The sequence below is a fragment of the Pistacia vera genome, unplaced genomic scaffold (genome assembly GCF_008641045.1).
Source record: "Pistacia vera cultivar Batoury unplaced genomic scaffold, PisVer_v2 Contig851, whole genome shotgun sequence".
Classification (NCBI taxonomy): Eukaryota; Viridiplantae; Streptophyta; class Magnoliopsida; order Sapindales; family Anacardiaceae; genus Pistacia; species Pistacia vera.
The window spans coordinates 120,134-139,846 of record NW_022196725.1 but is presented as its reverse complement, the minus strand read 5'-3'; the positions used below and the strand labels follow the sequence as shown (position 1 = coordinate 139,846).

Sequence of the window (19,713 nt, the reverse complement as noted above, 5' to 3'; positions counted from 1 at the left end):
GCTACGGATTTAATTTTGATTTTGGCAACATTTTCTTTAACACTTCTGGTCGGGTTTGAGTACCCGCATTTCATTATATAGCTACCAGTACCCGAACAGAATTTTCGAGTACCTAAAACTCATAACCTGAAACCGACCCAAATATTTGGATGCCCGAAAAATTTGGTTTGGTTTGGGTTTTGGTTAATTTTGTTTGCCCCTAAAAAAATTCAATAACTTAGCCGATAAAGGGTTTAGCTAACATGGGTTCTCTGACTATTCTCAAGTCAGAAAAGGTTTGAAAGAGAGCTTCAATGAAGCTAGAAGCAAGGTTCAATGGTAATATCTTTGCCACTGAATGTTAGAATAGAGGAATAAGGTTTGGGTTTAGTTAAAACACCTTAAATAGTTAAGATTAGATTTAGTTAGTGTCATCAATAAGGTAATTAACTATGCAAAGGAGATTAAATTTTAACTATTCGAAATGCATTGACTAAATAATAGAATTTTAATAATGAGTTTCTTGAATTTGTTGTCTTAAAATTTTTATTTTTTTTTTTAAACTTTCTATCATTTGATTTTGAATAAGACATAACTTAAAACTTGTAATATACGAGACAAAATGTTTAATGAGTTATTGTAAATAAATAAAAAAAAAAAAAAAATATATATCGGCCAGTTTTTGGAATTTTTGCTTTTAATATTTTTATTATTATTTTAATAATTTAAATTTAAATATTATTTATACAAAATTAGAATTTATATTTAATCTTGGGAGTTGGGGCATTTTGGTAATTGACATTTCTAAAAGCTGATTTTGAATTCTAAAAACTAAAAATACATGTTTTTAAAACCCTTTAATAAAATAGATTATGGAAGAAGTAGATTATTTCATAATCACTTTTGAAATATGTTTACCAAACACATTTTGGATCATAGTTTAAGAAATAAGTGATTATGGAAGAAGCTATAACAAGCCCAAACTAACCTTAATACCAAGTGTGTTAATTTTACTTGTTTCTAAAACAACAACAAAACACATATTTTTAGTAGATTTGGCAAAGTCTTACTCGTACCCGTAGGTCCACGGGTACTCAATCCAAATGGGTAGGTACAGGTAACAACATTAATTGCCCGTCACTAGTTTATCCGTTCCCGGCCCACTTGTGAAAACTACGTGTGATACCTGCAAGTACCCGCATTTAAATTTTAAAAAAAAAAAAAAAATTGCTAAAAACCTAAACCATATTTCTCTCTCAAAAGTCAGATTGTAATACCTAAATCCTAAGTCGTCTTAATCTCACATAGTAGCTCTCAATCTCTCTCTCTCTCACGCCGTCTCACACAGCAATGCGGCAGCTCTCAATCTGTCTCACTCATGGTCACCGTATTACAACCCAGTAGCTCTCAATCTCTCGCACTCTCACGGTGTCTCATGCAGACGTAGCCAACTCTTAGTCTCTCTCACCGTCTCACGTTACTACCCAACAGCTCTCAACCTCTCTCACCGTCTCATGCAGCCAACTCTCACAGTCTCAACTCTCACGCAGCTATCAATCTCTCTCTCATGTAGCCAACGCTCTCAAATTAAAGGAATTTTATACCAAGTTTTCAAATTAATACAATATTCACTTTAAGGGTTGAAAACTGAATAACAAGAATTGGGAAATTTTAGTTTTTGCGGGTGACCCACGGGTCAAGTACGGGTGATGCATATTTCTACCCGTGCCCGTTTTACCCATTACCCATAGCTACCCAACCCGTACCCGCCTGTTTGCCAAGTCTAATTTTCAATTATGAAATATATTAGAACAATAACATGAACATGATAGACGATGAGTTTCTTACACATTTCTTAATTGTCTATATTAAAAGAGAATTTGTTGAGAATACTAATTTGAGTTTGAAACATCACAGAGGACAACTTTGATAATGTTTTAGTACATTTTCATTGTATTTTTCTTTACTTTATTATCAGATAATTAGAATTTCTCTTTCTAAAAAAAATAAATAAATTAACAAGAGTAAGATTCACTATGAGAATAAATTGTAGTAATGAGGGTTCCAATGCAATAAATTTGTGTGCTATTCATCCAACTCATTATTATTTACCTAAAAAGTAACCTCCTCTAATTATAATAGTCTTTGTCGTAAAAGTTGTTAATAATAAAAACTCTAATTAAAAAGTTTATAACTAGTAACAATTAAAGACGGGCTTAGCCTTAGGACCACGTCTACCCTCAATACGCAGCGTATCTACTAAGCCTGTAAGTTGGCTACGCCATAGAGCTTCAGAAATTGATTAAGCTTTTATAAATAATAAATTGAAATATACGTTTTTGGTGGCTACATTAATGTATGCGTTATGTACGATAATTTACTTGAAGTTGAAGTTTGATTAAATAACAAAAAGTATCATGAGATTTATAAAATAACAAAATTCTCTCCACCTATTGTTTTAAAAACCAGACCGGAGGGCAATCCACTCTGATGGTCAGGTCACGGTTCAACCGGTCCAACAGGTTGGACGGTCGGTTTAACCAATGGTTTGACAGGTTTAAAATCTAATAAAAACACCCCTGATAAATACCATCATACCCTATGGGTTTGAAATCTAGCAAACACAACCCTGGCCAAATGCAAATCGGCGATTGATTGGGAGAGTAGCGGCGACACACGAGGGAGGGTAGATCGGATGATGGGGAGGGCGAATCGGCAACTAGCAAGTAGAGGCATCGCCGGAAAATGGCAGATCGGTGGTAGAAGTCATTGGTCACGGTGGCTTTTTTTGGTGAGATGACTGGATCTTCGTGAACGACGGCAAGGGAGCTTGGGAGAAGGTAGATCGGTGGCTGAGGAAGCTTGTCGATGCCGGAGAAGGCCGATCGACTCCGAGAAATGGAAGAAAAATCACGCGGCGAAGGTGGACGACGAAACGTCACGCGGCAGCTGGAGATGAAGCGTGACAGCGTTGGAGAAAGTCAGAACTCAGAAGGTGGTTTCCGACAGTAAGGGAAGGTGGAAGGTCACCGGAAAATGGGAGGTCATTTGCCGATTTGCATTTGGCCAGAGGGTGTGTTTGCTAGATTTGAAACCTTCAGGGACTGATAGTAATAATCAGGGGTGTGTTTGTTATATTTTAAACTTCAAACAATTAAAAAGAGTGACCTGACTCGGAGAAGGCCCCGAGTCCCGATCCAACCGGTTGGACCGGCCGATCCGGTTTTTAAAACAGAGCCTTTAAGCTTCAAATGTTGAAATAAATGGTAGAACAATAATTCATGACCATCCTAATAACTCACTGACGACAAATTTTTTTGTTATTTCTAAAGTCTTAAAGGGATTTTGTTATTGCATCAAACCTCAGGGATTAATATCTTTTAACTGTTAAATGTTAGGAAAAGAAACCATCTGGCTAATACTAGCAGTCAGTGAAGTTGAAGTTGAAGAGGATGAGATTATTAGAAAGGTGGGGTTTGGATTTGGAAGCATCTTATTCCTCATTTAATTTCCTTCTCCAGAGATTTAATCTTCTTTCTTTATGATATTCCATATGTTTCTCTTGCTCGCCAAAAGCTTTTATTTGGTTGGTATTTCTTTCAGCTTTTCCAAATTTGTTTCTCCTCATATCTAGGCGCCCATTCTATTTTTCTTTGAATGGCCAAATCGGTCAGGTCTTCCCAAGTAAAATAAATAAAATAATAAACAAGAAAAGAATATTTCAGTTATAGATAATTTTACAATAAAGGACAATTGTGAAGACAGATATGCAATCGGTGTTAATACAGATGTGATTCAGTCAGTTTTTGAGGGCTTCCATCTTTCACGGCTACAGAGTAATTAAGGCGGGTCAGCAAGGAAAAGGGCAAAGACGGAAAATAAACAAAAAAAGAAAAGCTGCTCCGTAGATCCTCCCGTTTCAGTCAAATTACAATCCGGCTGAGAAAAGAAAACTAAAAATTCCAATAAATTATAAATATCACTGGTCAAATAAAACGAAAGTGGGAAGGAGAGAGAAAGCAAGGAAACTTAGTAATCCATCATTCAGAATAGTTAAAACAAACATTCATCAAATACATTAACCACTTAAAACAATTCAGAGGTTTTCCTATAGAGATATATAAACTCCACAACTAATTATCTTTCACCAACAAAACAATCATCATAATCAGAAAATTTGCGGCAAACATTACGTAAATACCAACTTCATGCCAAGAAAACATACACCACCTCAAAAACCCATTCTATCCTTACTACTTTCCTCCTCACTCCTGGAATTTTTCACAAATTTTACGGCTTTACCAGGAAAGCAGTCCCTCTTCCCTCGCCACTTGCTACTCCCTGTTCTTGGATTTCTCCATTGCTCTTGGAGCTGCACAACACATGAAATTAAAGCATATTCAGGCTTGCTCATTAATCAAAATGCCAAATATAATATAAGATAGAGAGGATTATGTCAAACTGGGGATTGCAAGGATCATTTATATGAAGAAAATTTCAAACAGCTTCCCCATGCATGGTAACTCAACAGAATGAAAGATGAAACTCTCCCTCTGATTTAAGTTTTTTCGATAACTGAGTCCAGACACGAGTCACTGAAAGATATTACCTACTCAAGACCAAATCCATGATGAAACATAGTTCACTCTCCACATTTAACCAAGTGACCATGAGAATCTCAATTGAATTTGCATCATTTAATCTTACTGGAAAGGCGCAATTTAGAGAACGAGGCATTGCATGAATTCTCGAACTCATTCATGAATGCACATAGACGCAAACAAAAGTGCTATTTAATTCTGACCACCAAAATAATAATGCGGCTGCATAGTCAGCAAAATGGATCACTCAACAGAATGAAAGATGACACTCACTCTGATTGAAGTTTTTTCGATAACCGAGTCCAGACACGAGTCACTGAAAGATATTACCTACTCAAGACCAAATCCATGATAAAACACCTATTTTCTAGATGGGATAGGAAATTCTTGACGGGAAAAAAAAGAAACTGATATACAGCTTTGAGCTACCTGATTTCAACATCAGGCCAATTACAAACGTTATAGCACAATTGGATCTCTAGGAGACCAGAATTCTAAATTAGAAGATCACTTAAGCATCCAGATCCATAAGACACCATCATTTTAGTTACCAATCATTTTTTTGGAAGTTGATGTCTTGCATAATGGGCAAGATTACTGATTAAATTATTATTATTGTATCAATTTAAACAACATCAAGTTTTGCCATTTGAAGCCCATACAGTCATCTAGCATTTACTAAGACCATCTCCAACCACAAACACCAAATTGGTGTGGCTTTTGGTGTATTTTACTATTACATCTCCAACCTATTGCATTAAATATTACACCAAAAAGAATATTCCTTAGAATATTCTCTTTCTTTTTCTTTCTATTAAAAATCAACAATTAATCTATTTGACTAATTATTTTTGTATATATTAATTAAATATTGGAAATGATATTTTTATTAAATAATAATAACTTTGAAAATTATACTAATTTAATAAAATTAAGCATTTATTTAATCAAATAAACATTATATTTAATATAAAAACAAACAAACATTACATCTAATATAATATGCCACCAAAAATGAAAAAAAAAAAAGAAAAGACTAACACCACAAAAGTAAAATTCCGTATTGATAGTAATTTAATTTTTTGAATTAGTATATTCTTCACACAAATAATCAATTAATGCATTTTGAAAGAGCATGGTGAGCCTCCGTACCCTTGATTTGTCTATGGTAAACTCTAGTTCTTTCCAATGTTTTGATGATCTTAGAAGATCTGAAACTAATCCACCGGAACATTAAATTGTTATTTTAGTTTATGTTGTATTTTCTTTTAATTTTAGTGTTTTTAGATTAGTGTTAATTTTTATTTTGAGTTATTGTAGTTTAATATTTACATTGAATAAAGTTTTCTTTTTAATTTTGCATCATTTTTTTAATTATATAATTATTATGAATTTATTATTATAAATATTAATATATATAATAATCAAATTAACATAAATACAAATTAAAAAAATAAATAACAAAAATAAAAAAATAAAATATATTTTATAATAGATGAATAGTATCACACCAAATTGGTGTAAGTGAATAGTATCACACCAAATTTGGTGTGATACTATTCACTTACACCAATTTGGTGTAGTTTTTGGTGTTGGATTGTAGCAAATTTTTCACACCATTTACACCAAAATGGTATTGGGTTGGAGATGCCCTAACTCCTTCATTCTTTTGGCAATAGAGTTCACTCTCCACATTTTACAAGTGACCATGAGAATCTCAATCGATTTAGCATCATTTAATCTAACTGGAAAGACGCAATCAAGAGAACGAGGCATTGCATAAATTCTCAACTCATTCATGAATGCACATAGATGCAGACAAAAGTGCTATTTAATTCTGACCACCAAAATAATAATGCTGACCACCAAAATAATAATGCGGCTGCATATTCATCAAAATGGATCACTGAGGAAAAAGAGCATACCTAAGCCAATAGCATCAGAGCTCTTCATTATTTTCAGCCTCTTGCATGAATCTATAAACATGCTGTGACAAAATAAAAAATTATAAGGAGTTAAGAGCAGAGATGCATGAGGCAACACAAGGAAAAGAGACTTCAATACGTCAACAGTAGTAACGTCAGCTTGAGTGAATTTAAATGAAAACTTCAGGCTATTGAAATGCTATCACGCATTGATATCTATCCATTAAAAAGTGATAAACAAGTGATGCAACCAAGATCTTGTCTTAATGCAGAAATTAGTGATAAATAAATGTAGAAGTCATCTTTAGTTCTATCATGTTGACCTTCAAAAACCGTAGTACAGTTGCTCAAATCATTTTAAAAAACTAATTTCAACAAATTCAATCCATCGTGATTTTGAAAGGGTAACATAGAAAAATGTGCTCATCAATTTATGTTCAGATTATGTGGTTTTTCTGGTCGTCACCTAATAATTTTGTCAATGAAGTTAAAGCTCAACAATCATGGAATTACATAAAAACAAGTTTTATTAATGTATTAAAAGTATAAAATAAAGTATCATTACAGTTTTCTGAGTCAATTACTTGAAAGTAACAATGACAAGGCACATAGAATTTCCATGACTTGATTATACACTGTTGAGACTCACATAAAGCATCATTCTCTAACTAAAAAGTCACATAATGATCACCAAATGCATAGAGAATTCATTTTCAGGGGATTGACAGGCAGCATATCTCTTTGCTAGCCAATTATTTTCAACACGCGGAAAGGACATTTCAACATGCCAAGAGATTTCAACCAGAAAAAATAGAACAAAATAAAACAAACATGACAAGAACAAAATTAACATGCACAAAATGATTTTTACAATAGGATCCATAATTAATGGATACATCAGTAATCACGTATAACTATTTCAACTTTTAGATTATTAAATAACCATATTGATTTCCAATTAACTAGATCACACAACTGAAATTCTAGAGCTATAGTTACATTTTTTTCTCAAATATTACCACAAAAGCTAACCAAGAAACACAGAGTAATATCGTATGAGTTATTTCTAGCAAAAACCCTAGCAGTTTGATCTTGGTCAGACAGAAATAATATTATATGGGTTAGTTTCCATAGCCAAAGCTTAAATAATAAATATCAAGAACAATACGTTCTAGTAGTAGAAAATGTTGTATGAGTTATTTCTACCAAAAACCCCAGCAGTTTATATTATTTATAACTCATACAAAATCAAAGCTAGTTTGGTCTTAATCTACAATTAAATACAGATATTTTACAAAACATATGCAGTGGTCATCCCTACAAGGTTTAACTGAATCAATAATAGAAAATGAAGATGATGAGCACAAAAAAAAAAAAAAAAGGGATCTGATATTTGGTTTATAGTGACTTGACCCTAAAAATCTTCGGACTGATATCAAAGATCTACTTTAGACGATACAGTCAAACTTAAAGCCCTAGTACTGCACTCAAAATTCTAAAACAGTGCTTGTATTATCATTTCTGCAAACTACACTAGTGTCATTAATTAAGGCCAATCATCTGCATCAGACACACTCAATAATACGAGATTAATAAATATTAACAAGAAATGCATTAATTCTTCTCCCGAACTCTTAAATATTTAATATACTCATGTTAGTGCTAGATTTCCATTATCCAACATATAGTAAAATAAAATCTGTTGAACTTCATAAGCATAAATCAACAATTCAGAAGGCATCAAATTGAAACAAACTTCAAAAAAACAAAGCAAATGGAGCTTTCACAATTGTTTCATGTCTGCATCTTAGAATTCTAAGAAACAAGAAAGCAACAAAAGAAACAGCAGGCAGATAAAACAGATAAAGTAGATCAAAGCTTACTCCCATGGCACATCCCCAACAAGCATCCAATCACTATCCTTGTCTTCATATGTAAGTACATATTCTGATCCATGCAGCAGATCCTTCAACTTGCTCTCACTCAGCTTTTCCCTCCCAGGAGCCCCATGGGATCCACATTGACCTGAAATCATAATAGAAGTTTAGTAATCATTTACATCAAAGCATGGGATATTTTACTTCAACACAATGATTCAGCACTTCCAACAATAGTAGCAGAACATTGAGAAAGCCAAAATAGCTTACCAATGGTAAAGCAACTGAACATCTTCTCAAGAGCAGAAGATAGTTCCCCATAATTGGAGTAAGTTCTCAAATCTACTTTCCTCAAATAAGGGGCACCATCCATGCTGACCTTGACAAAAAGAGCACCTGGACCAGGCTTTCCATCAACTTCATCATTGTTCTTTGATGTGGTAGCCAATGTATTCTTCCTAAATGATCTAATAGGAGGCCAACCAACAACCTGCGCCCTGCCATAATGTATATGCAAGTTCATAACCAGATCAAAAGCATCATCATAGCCTTAAACTACCATTGATTCCCTAAAATCATTAAGGGTCCACTTTCAGCAATTTACACTTACTTGGCAGCAGGTGCATTGCTGTTGTTGTTAGAAGCAGCTGCCTGGTTATGGCAAGTTCCACTGGTTGCGCGAGGTTTTTCTGGTACTGCATTCGGAGCCATCTCTTTCATTATGGCTTGTTGAGTCCCAGATGGTCTGGATGAAAGCTTCACATTCATGCCTGAATTACCAGGAAACTTACTCTGTGCAACAGATTGTGGTGATTCCGAATCAGGCCCAGCTGTATGAAACATCCAATTTTTTTCAGTGTAAACAGAACTTTTCACCTCTGAGAATCTGTCCATGGTGTCAGAAAATCCTCTTTTGTTTCCTGAAACAACATTCTTCTGTGATGTGGCGCAGATTCCATCCTTCAGAGGAAGCAATGGAAACAGTGGCTTCTCATCAAGTTTCCCTGAGCTAAGCAAAGAAAGCTCGGGATCTCTCTCAGGAGATTGGGATCCGGGAAGACCAAGTCTCAACTCAGTAGCCTTCAAATTCAGTTTGTTTTTGCTGTCATCTAGCAAGCTAGACGCTGCAGAGCTGTCAACTGAAGAACAGTCCGACAACCCCAGATAGTTGCGCTCTTTTAGCCCAGTAACATTTTGGGAAATACAGTCAGAGGGTGAAGAGGCTACTAAGGAGACACTGCTATGCCCTTCCTCCTCAACGCCCAGCAGCGGTGGAGACATCAGACTTCAAAATTATCAATTATCACTGCTTACATAAACACAAGAAAGATCAAATTAACTGCTTTATTTGAAAATGTTTTCTTTACATTGGAAATACTTAAACAAATGAAAAAAAAACACACATACACACAATAAACTCCACACTGATGCCGAAAAACCAATTACTAGACCAAGGCATCTTATATAAAAGGACATTGTATCTAAAGATCCTTACAAAATGATTCAACTATTCATGATACCTTCCTCACAGATAAAAACTTCATATTAAAAAAAAAAAAAAAAAAAAACTGGCTAGCCTCCTAACATCATGATTTATTCTCCTGCCGGAAAAATAGAGCTAAAAAAATGAAAAATAATATGAAAGCGAAGATTAAATTTCCGTTTATTATGAATAAAAAAGTCCGTATATTTCTTTTGGAAGAGTTAAGTTTATCTACCTTAAAAACAAATTTCAGAGTAAACCAAAAATTGCATGCGTTGATATATTTTAGAAACTGTACACGTCACTATTCATCTTTCTTTCTTTTTTCCTTTCCCTTAATTTTCCGGCGACCAAACAGATCAAAGATTAACAAACTGACAAGAAAGTTCCAAGCTAAAATAAGCTTTAAAAAAGAAAAAAAAAAAGTCGAGAGAACTTACCTCAAAATTTAACAATAACGTGAAAATTGGAAAGCTCCAAAAGGAAATGTTTAGAAAAGAATAAACAAGTTCACAAAGAAATTCATAACAGAACTGAGCAAAAGATATATATCACACTAACTAACAAGATCTCAACTAAAAATTCAAAACACGTACCTCAGAATGACAAAAAAAAAAAGAAAGCGAAGGAGATCGATCAACGCAGAGATATTAACAAGGAAATGTACAAACTGTATAGAAAGTAAAGCAGAGGGTCAGCGAGATAGAGAGAGAGAGTTTAAGGTCCTTCCATTAAGCAGAAAGCAACAAAAGGTTGTACCGAGAAACTCGAAGCTGAGAAAAATAAAAAGATGAAGTGGCAGAAAGGTAATTAGCTGCTAAAAGTTAGTCTTGTTATTTAATTCTCTTTAGCTTAGATTAACAAATTTGGACCTGTTCGCTCTATACTGCGCCGATCTAGGAGGGAGGAATATAATCAAGCGGACGAGATTAATTAGTGAAAGAAAAGCTGGGCCGTTTGATCTTGGTCAGACAAAGAAATAAATATCTGTCGTTACTGTAGGTGGTATGATGGAATTTTCAATTAGTTTTTGTTTCGGGAAATGAGAAAAACAATTTTGTATGGATGGTTTTTGTTTCCGACTTTCTGGTTTGCATTGTGGAATGTCCAATATGCCCTTGGTTAATGTGAATTGACTAATTTACACCTGTGTTAGTTGAAACTTGTAATTTTTATTATATTAAAGTCTTAATCATGTATTTGTTTTTATATAAAACATGTTTATGGAGTATGGACACATATTTATCTGGATTAGCGTATAAAACAATTGTTATTATTATTTCAATGTGATAATCATTGTTAAACATTTCTTGTCTCATATTATTATTATATTAATTATGAGTTGATGTTTTAATAATATGGGTTTTATAAAGGAATCTCAATTGAAGTGAGGAAAAATAACGTTACTATTATGATATAACACAAGAATATTCCTTAAAACACTCCATATGTATAATGTCTAATCTCATAACGTTGATTATATAAAATACAAAAAAAAAAAAAATTTAAAATTATGATACTTGTCACAGTTTAACTGATCAACTGGAATTATGATATATGTTTAATCAAAATTAGAATATTCACACGCACACTTAAAAAAAAAAATAATAATACAGAAAATTATAAATACATGAGAACAAACTTAGATAAGGTTAAATGTGGGTACAGAACAAGAGTGGCACCAAAATCCAGCATGATATTTTAGGGATTATTGACGCAGAATGACCAAAACAACCTTTTCATCGGAAAGAAACCTCTTTAGGTATGCTTTTCATGAAATAAAATTTCATTTATAGATACCAAATAGTAGGTGTGTTTATTTTGTCTTTTGTAAACATTTATTAGTTTTTTTTTTTTTTTAACATAAATTTAGACAAGAATAAACATTATACAAGAATAAACATTATACAATGAAAATTAGTCTGACTTTATTTAATAATGTGTTGGCTACCAAGTGAAGGAATTAAATAAGGGTTTCCTTAAACGTGAGTTTTATTTAATGTTGGGATAGAATGGTGGCAGATGGTGTCGACATAAATCAAGCAGCAAAAAATGGGAATTTAGAGAAATGGTAATTGGGAGATGAAAAAAATAAGGCATGTCTACCTAAATATATCAAATGCAACCACTCCACTCATTGCTCATTTAACTCCGCCCAACTAAATGCTCTTAATTCTTTGCTTTGACTGACCACCCCAACCTCAACAACTGTAATGTTATAACATGTCGCATTGCCGTTCCAGTTCTTAGTCCAATTGGAAGCTAGGAGAAAATGGGTTGAAGGGTTAACCACCGGATAAAAGAATAAAATAAGATTTTATGAGTTTTTGAGTTTGAGTTTTCTAATCGTCAACTTTAGGATTTTCGAGGATTAATTGAGGTATATGTAAATTGGTTTAGACAATCTGTTCAACAAGAAAAAAAAAACTTTGTAGCCCACTATTTCTTTTTGTAATATGACTTTTTTTTTTTCAATATTACCTAAAATTTCTCTAATGGTAAAATAAAATACTTAACAAAATTCAAATACTTTTCTTCAGAAAAATAGAAAAATAATTATGGGAACTTAAAAAAAAATGTTAATTATGATTGGAAACATTTAGGGGGGTTGATGTGATTAAGAAAATGTTTAAAAGAAAGTGAAAAGGAGGAAAAGGGAAATAAAAAGAAAAGGGAGGAGAGACAGAAGAAAACAGGGGCAATAAAGTATGAGTGAGGGGACAAGAAGGCGGAAATTGAAGTGGGGTTGCCGGGTGGTGACCCAGACATCTAACCTCCTTTCAATTCTTGATTTCTTTATCTTAATTATTTTGTTTTACATCATTACCCTTCCTTTCTATTTCTCTCTCTAATTAATTAAAATTTTATTAAATAAATTTTTCTTAGTGTTTAGTCTTTACTAGCATCATTAACTGCTTACTGCTCTGCACGCTTGGGCACATCTCTTCATGCTCCATGCATGCCACCTCCCTCATCATCACTTTTATCTCACCCCACGTCACTTTCAACTAATCTTTCGTTCTAATTTCTTTAAATATTCCTTCCTAAATTACCATTTCTTAACTGAAAATTACCATCTCTTAATTCAAAATTCAAAATCAACGATGGTTCAACACAAAAGTGACTGGTTGGTTCCAGATCATTTTATTTTTATTTTTTTACTAAAACCCTAAAGTAACTCATGATTAATTGATAAATTAACTATAGATTCAAGATAAAAGTAACTAAAGTCTATTGATTGGTTATAGATCATTTTAGGATAATTTAGTTTAATGGGTTTATTTTTGGAATAGAACTATTTTCAAAGTATTTTTCAATTAAAAAAAATGGGTTTCCTTATAATTATTTACTTTGACAGCGCTAATTGATTTGTTGTTGTTTTATAATGTAGTTAAACAAATCCCCAACAAAAGTTTTGTGAATACCCAAAATATTGCTCAAACGGACCTGTGGGATAAGTTGCACTGGTTACGATGCTAAAAGAAAAGCAGAGACCTTACTCAATATAGACGACGCTCATTTATTACCTAAATCACTGACATTTTCCTTCCATGATTTACTTTGCTTAAATTAAATCCCCTTCGAATCGTCATCTTTTACACAATCAAATTCCTTCTACATTCAATTTAATTATTTAGTAATTGTTTTGCCTGTACAGAGTCAGAAGTGTTTTATTATTTATTTATTTATAATTTGATAAATTCATGTTTAATTTGGCTTATCAATTGATGTATTAGATTCTGACAAAGATTAACAAGATTAAATGTGTCTGAAATGGTTTTGTCAGTATTTGTTATACCTCCACCACCTCCTCCTTAACCACAATTTTTCATTTGTTTGTTCCGATTGGTGTTAAGTCCCAATCCAATCACGATAACCGTTTCACCTCCATCATTTAATTCCTGAAAATTCTTCTGTTTCCTTCGAATACATATATTTTCACTCACTAGTTTGAGCTACTTCAATTAATTTATCGAGTTTAAATTAAGGTACGTAAATCTCGAATGTCTAACCAGGGGCGGATCCATCCATGGCCATCTTAATTTTTTTAAATATTAATAATATAAATTTTTTAGATTTTGATCCACCTAATAAAAATATTAATACAAAATAATATATAATTGTTTTTATTTTGATCCACTTAAAAAAAATTTCTGGATCACCACTACTAACCTCTATGACTTGAGGTGGATCAAACTTAAGATTCTTATCAGTAGCGAACCCAATTTTTGTTAGGGGGAAGCCTCTGCGATTCCACATTGTTTGTCAAACAATTGGTGAAAACTTTTAAAAAATTATCAAATCTTAAGCAAAAAAATAATAATATATATTAAGAACCTAAAAGGAAATAATGTATAACATCATACTTTCATATTTAAATAAATCTATGAGAAGTAAAACATAAATAGTAACTCAAATTTCTTAATAATTTTAACAGTACAATGAGTTTGAAATGTAGAAATTGGTGGGTAATGGTGAAGATACATTAAGTAAAATATATTAATGTTTAATTTTGAAAAGCAAAACATTCTTAGACACAAAACAAAAATAAACTCCTAAATCATGCTTTCTTCCATCAAATTAGAATGAAAAACTTTCAAAAACAATCATGATTCAACCATAAAATAAACTAAATTGAAATGAGCAATATACTTAAAACTGATAAAACAGAAAACAAGCTAATTGTGGCACCTTGAGTAGTGAAAGTTTTTTCAGTCTTCAAAATTTTTAAGACGAATAGCATGAGAAAAAGAATGAAAGAATAAGAGAGTAAAAAATTTAGAGAATAATATAAAATGCATGTGGAGCCTGGAGAATAGTGGAGAGAGTTTTAAACTTTTAATATGGTGTGGCCTGAATATATATATTAATAACAAGTTTTTTATGGTATGGGTATACGTATATAATTCTCATTTAAAAAAAAAATTGAAGTTAGGCCTAAGGGGGCGTTTGTATATAATGTTTTATTATAGAGGGGTATTATTTACGGAATAAATATTACTGTGAATGTTAGAAAATGTATTTGGTTGTTCGAATATTGGTGATATATGTTTGGTTGGAAGATAAATGAGTGGGTATGTTATTAGATTACTAATTGCCCTCCTTTTAAATATTAATATAACAATATTTTTTATTATTTTTTTTTTGAATAATTTTTTTAACCCCTAACTTTTCAGATTTACAAAAACACCCTAGCAACAAAAAACGTTTAAAACTTAACAAAAACACCCCAAGCCACTGTTAGCAGCCACCACCACCGCTGGTGCCCATTGGCAATGCCACAGATCGCTCGTGACCCGGCAGTGCCACAGATCTGGCCGTGAAACGGCCATAGATCTGCCCTTAAACAGCCAAATCTTGCCTTTTCTGACTATGGTGACCCATGGTCGGAAAAAGTCTCACCAGCCACGACCAGCCATATACTTTCGTTCGTACCCATTATGGTGACTTTTGGCAGCCTCCGACGCAATCGTTGGTTGGTAGCGGCGGCTAATTCTAGGTATATTGACATTGCTGTAAATAATGACAATAACAAGGGCAATGTCGTCCAAAAAAATTAAAAAGCGAGAACAAAAGTGTCTATATGAAATTGGTTGTTTTGTAAATGTTAACAAATATAGGTTAATTTAACCAAATGCTCACTGTTTAAGGGCAACATGGGAAAAAAAATTGTATTACCAGTGGTAAGTTTTAATAGCAACCCCCCACACCCCCCCCCCCCCCCCCCCGCGAGAAGGTATTAAGACTCCGCGCATATACCCCCAAATGCTACTGTTTTTCATAAAATATTTCAGGAATAATTTTTACAACCAACCAAATATCTCATCTGCTAATTTAAAATATTACCCCAATTATCTAACAATAATTCTAACCAACAACCCCATGTGAGAGTTTGTGACTGGCTTGTTAGGCGAGACCCATTATTGAATGGTGGGACTCATATAAACTGACAATTATGAGTTGACATGTGACATTTATGAGAGAAGTTATGAGAAGTGTTTGTGAGTGTAGTGTTACTCATTATAAATACATAATCCTATACTTACAAAGAAATCTTTGTAAGATTTTTTTGTAAATATAGCTTTACTCTATCTAATATTACCTCATCCAAGTCGCCTCTAATTATATATATTAATACAATTTTTTTAATCTACATATTAACATTTTTTTGTTTTAATAAGGGTAAGCCGGGTTGGGTCGCCCTTGTCTTGAGTAACACTGATACCAAGGGGTGGTTTTATGCTATTATATTCCTATTAAAAGTTACTAATAATTAACTTTTTAATAACAATATTTAATAAATTCCCTTCACATCAAATTAAGTTATAAATAATGTAAATATAATAGTGATATTCATATTTTTTTTCTTTTTAGAACTTTACTCTTAAATTTTTCAGAAAAAATTATTTTAAGTTAATATAAATGGCCAACTTTACTATGCCGCCACAGGTTTTGCGGGGCTGTGCCACGACAAAGGGACCCAATGAGTCAATGACAGACATGAACAACCTCCATTTTACCGCTGACTGTAGACTTAACTAAATCGCCTAACCATGGTTATCATATTTCAACCACGATAAAAAAAATCATTTCAGTTTTAACCTTCTGCTCTGTGTATTTTTCCGAAGCGCCTTTGGATTTGGATTTGTTCCATCCAGGAGATGACACGTTGAGGTTGTTTAATGACAGCCAAAGGGCCTGTGACATCATTTTTTAGACTTGCAAATCAAGGTCATCTAGCAGACTAGCACGCTGTTTGCCTCTGTTTGCTCACGTGTGACGAGACGTGTACGTTTACTGCAATCTATTTTTCTCTCTACCGTTTTCCACTTTACAAGTTGTAAAGCTAGTTTTGAATACGTTATCTAATTTGGTATTTCAACTCTAGTAGAGAAAAGAAACCTTAAGTTGAGTTATTGGGCTTAAAGTTGGGCCCAACATAACTAATTATAGTCACATTATTCTTGGTATAGTTATAAATTTGTAGATTTGAAATAACATATTACTAACTTATGGGTCATTATTTAGAGCTAGTTTTATTCTTAACAATTACCATGGACCCTATATTACTGTTCATAATATGAATTATTAAATGGGCACCCCAAATTTTAATTGGCCCAAAGGTTAACTGTCAATATCATACCTTATGATACAAAAACCTTTAAAAAATAACTTGAAAGTACCTTTGATTGTTATTCACTTATTTGTTATTTAAATTTTAATATTTAACTTTTTATTTTCTTTTCATTATTCATAAGTAAAATTAATTTATATACAAAAAATGGACGCCAAGTAAACAAAGCGCAACCCGTAGGATGGTACATATGAGAAACGAGTAAGGTTTTAGATCCATTATTGAATGGGCCCAAATGCTGTCGAATAAGACCAAATTCTTGCCTTGAGAAACAAAGTTCAATCTTAAATCACTCTCTTTACATGCGGTGGCAGGCAGCAGCTGGGGTGAGTAGGGTGTTTTTTTAAGTTTTAAATCTTTTTGGTTGTCAGGGTGTTTTTAACTAAATCTGAAATATAGGGGGTTAAGAAATGATTAAAAGTAATAATCAAAATATATTATATTATATTTAAAAAAGCTACATATCTACTAATTTATTCATTCCAACCAAATATTATATAACTTACTCGTCAATTTCTCAATCTAACCAAATACATTTTCCCAAACATTCTCATAATCTTCAAAGTACTCTATCTTTTCATTAATGTAACATTCATAGTAACACAATATTCCCATAACCAATGCACCCTAATGTTTGATTGAAGTCATATGCTTATTCTTAAATATAGTTTGACTTTATCTTAAAAAAAATCATTGTTGTATCAGAATATTTATCTTTGGTTAATCTTCAGTCAATTTTTTCTAACTCCAACATCATTGACTTTTATCGTGAATTGCTTTTCATTATATATTGACACTTGATTTTGTCACTAATTAGCACTATATTTTTTCATTCTAACCACTAATTAATGCATCACCGTAAACAAGCATTAGCTCAGTTTGTTGCAAGAATAGTCTTTTCGTATGGGCTGGCCCAGTTTTTATTGGCTTAATTAATACGTTTTAAATACAAATTATAATTAAAAAAAAAACACCATAGATTAAGGGGTGTAATCAGTATAAATTGTTGAAATGTCTAATCCAATTGGATCCAGTCCCCACTACTCTTGTCTCCCTAATCTCTTATAATATGTGGTTCTAAACTCACCAGCTGGGGAATTGAAAACATCTGCTCATATTTCTTAGGTAGAAGCGTTCGCACTCAACTTGAAATCCAATCAATGGGGGCTACAACACAATGTTTGGGAACCTTATGTGAAATTTAATAATTTATTGCTTTAGCTTTGCCCAATCGATCCCACAGTCATTGCTACACCAAATCTTAGAACAATATACCGTTTTTTCCCTAACATAACATGCATAAATTAGTGCTATATACTTTTGGTGTTTGGCTTAGACATCTTGGAGCTTTTCCATAGTTGAAGAAGAAAGAAAGAGAAGAAAGAGTTCTCTGAATTGAAGTTACTTTATAAAGGCTGCACAAGCCATTAGAGTTGCTTGATTTGAACTTATTGGTATTTCTCAAACAATAATACTATACTTACAAAATCTTATAATGATTTCCATACAAAGTGAGGTCCAAAACCTTAAATCCTAAATTTGTATGAGATCTTATAAAATTTCTTGTAAATATAGTATTACTCTTTCTTAAATTTGAGATCGCAGCGTCTTCTTAATTGGAGGGCTTGCTTTAGCTGCCTGTATCTTATATAATGATAGTTTTGTGTAAGAGTTATGAATCATATTAAAATGCGCACTTTTTGAACATCATGATGCTGCAGATAAATTGATAAATACCTCTGATTTTGTGCTGCTTTAATGTCTAACAACTGTTCTTAACATTAAGTTGAGATATTTTTGCAGTTTTTTTCACCACTTTGAAACTCAGATTGTAGTTGGAAACTATCAGGCACTGACAGACTCAGTAATCATAACTTTAAGTACAGTAAGTGACAAAAGTAATAGATAAGGGTCCCAAGAGCAATTGATGAAAGATAACAATCATTAACTTGGCTGGACTTGATACCAAAGGGGTGAAAACTGGTTTGTAAAGAAATGTCTAACCACATGTCAAGACCTCCTTAGTGACATAAGACTCAATTAGGATTCTTAAAGATATTTCATACAACTACAGCTGATTGTAATCTACACATTTGCTAAACGTAAGTGTTATTGACATTGACACTCTCTCAATGTAGCAATAAAGACTGTCCCACCTGGAAAAGTTCGGAAATAACCACTTACCTTACATTACACCCCCTGCCGTCTCTTTTGTTGTTAAAATTGATGAAGACCAAGTTTGACCCTATAATTACAATTTACCCATGTTATTTGAATGGTTCAAACCCTTGCCTAAAATTATAAAATAGTGACTAACCCCTTTGTCAAATACATTAGCATTAGGGGTCCAAATTCAAAGGATCTAAACCGAAATTGGAACCGATCGTTCCTTAGATTTGGAATCGAGAAGCCATGAATTGGAACTCGAACCTAAAACATAGGTTATGGTTCCGGTCTGAGTATCCGGGTTTATTTTAATGATCCTCTACTTTTAAAAAATGACAATAACCCTTTAAAAATTACAATACATTCTAATAGTTTACAAAAATTATAATTCAGTCCCGATTCCTACTCGGTACCTAGATCTTGGTTCCGGTTTTAGTTCCCATTCTTGCAAGGGTGGAATTGGAACTGGAACCGAAACCGGCTTGTTCTGTGATTTCTAGAACTGGAACCTACCCTGTGAGGGCCAGTTTCAAGTAGAACCGAACTG

At 32.9% G+C, this 19,713-nt stretch overlaps 1 protein-coding gene across 4 annotated transcripts; it reads right to left on the bottom strand.

Annotated features, from left to right (window-relative positions):
* Positions 1-4,014: 4,014 nt before the first annotated feature.
* Positions 4,015-10,632, bottom strand: LOC116118646 (auxin-responsive protein IAA9). Of its 4 annotated transcripts, XM_031404637.1 has the most exons (7): positions 10,462-10,618; positions 9,259-9,688; positions 8,993-9,174; positions 8,653-8,879; positions 8,389-8,530; positions 6,506-6,567; positions 4,015-4,351 (listed from the first exon to the last, which is right to left on the bottom strand). In XM_031404637.1, the coding sequence occupies exons 2-7, from the start codon at positions 9,661-9,663 to the stop codon at positions 4,314-4,316; spliced, it is 1,056 nt and encodes a 351-aa protein (XP_031260497.1). In that variant the 5' UTR covers positions 9,664-9,688; positions 10,462-10,618; the 3' UTR covers positions 4,015-4,313. The 4 variants fall into 4 exon arrangements, with proteins under 4 accessions (XP_031260497.1, XP_031260495.1, XP_031260494.1 ...); XM_031404635.1 differs by having other exon boundaries at positions 8,993-9,688; positions 10,537-10,632; XM_031404634.1 differs by having other exon boundaries at positions 8,993-9,688.
* Between the last annotated feature and the right edge of the window lie 9,081 nt (positions 10,633-19,713).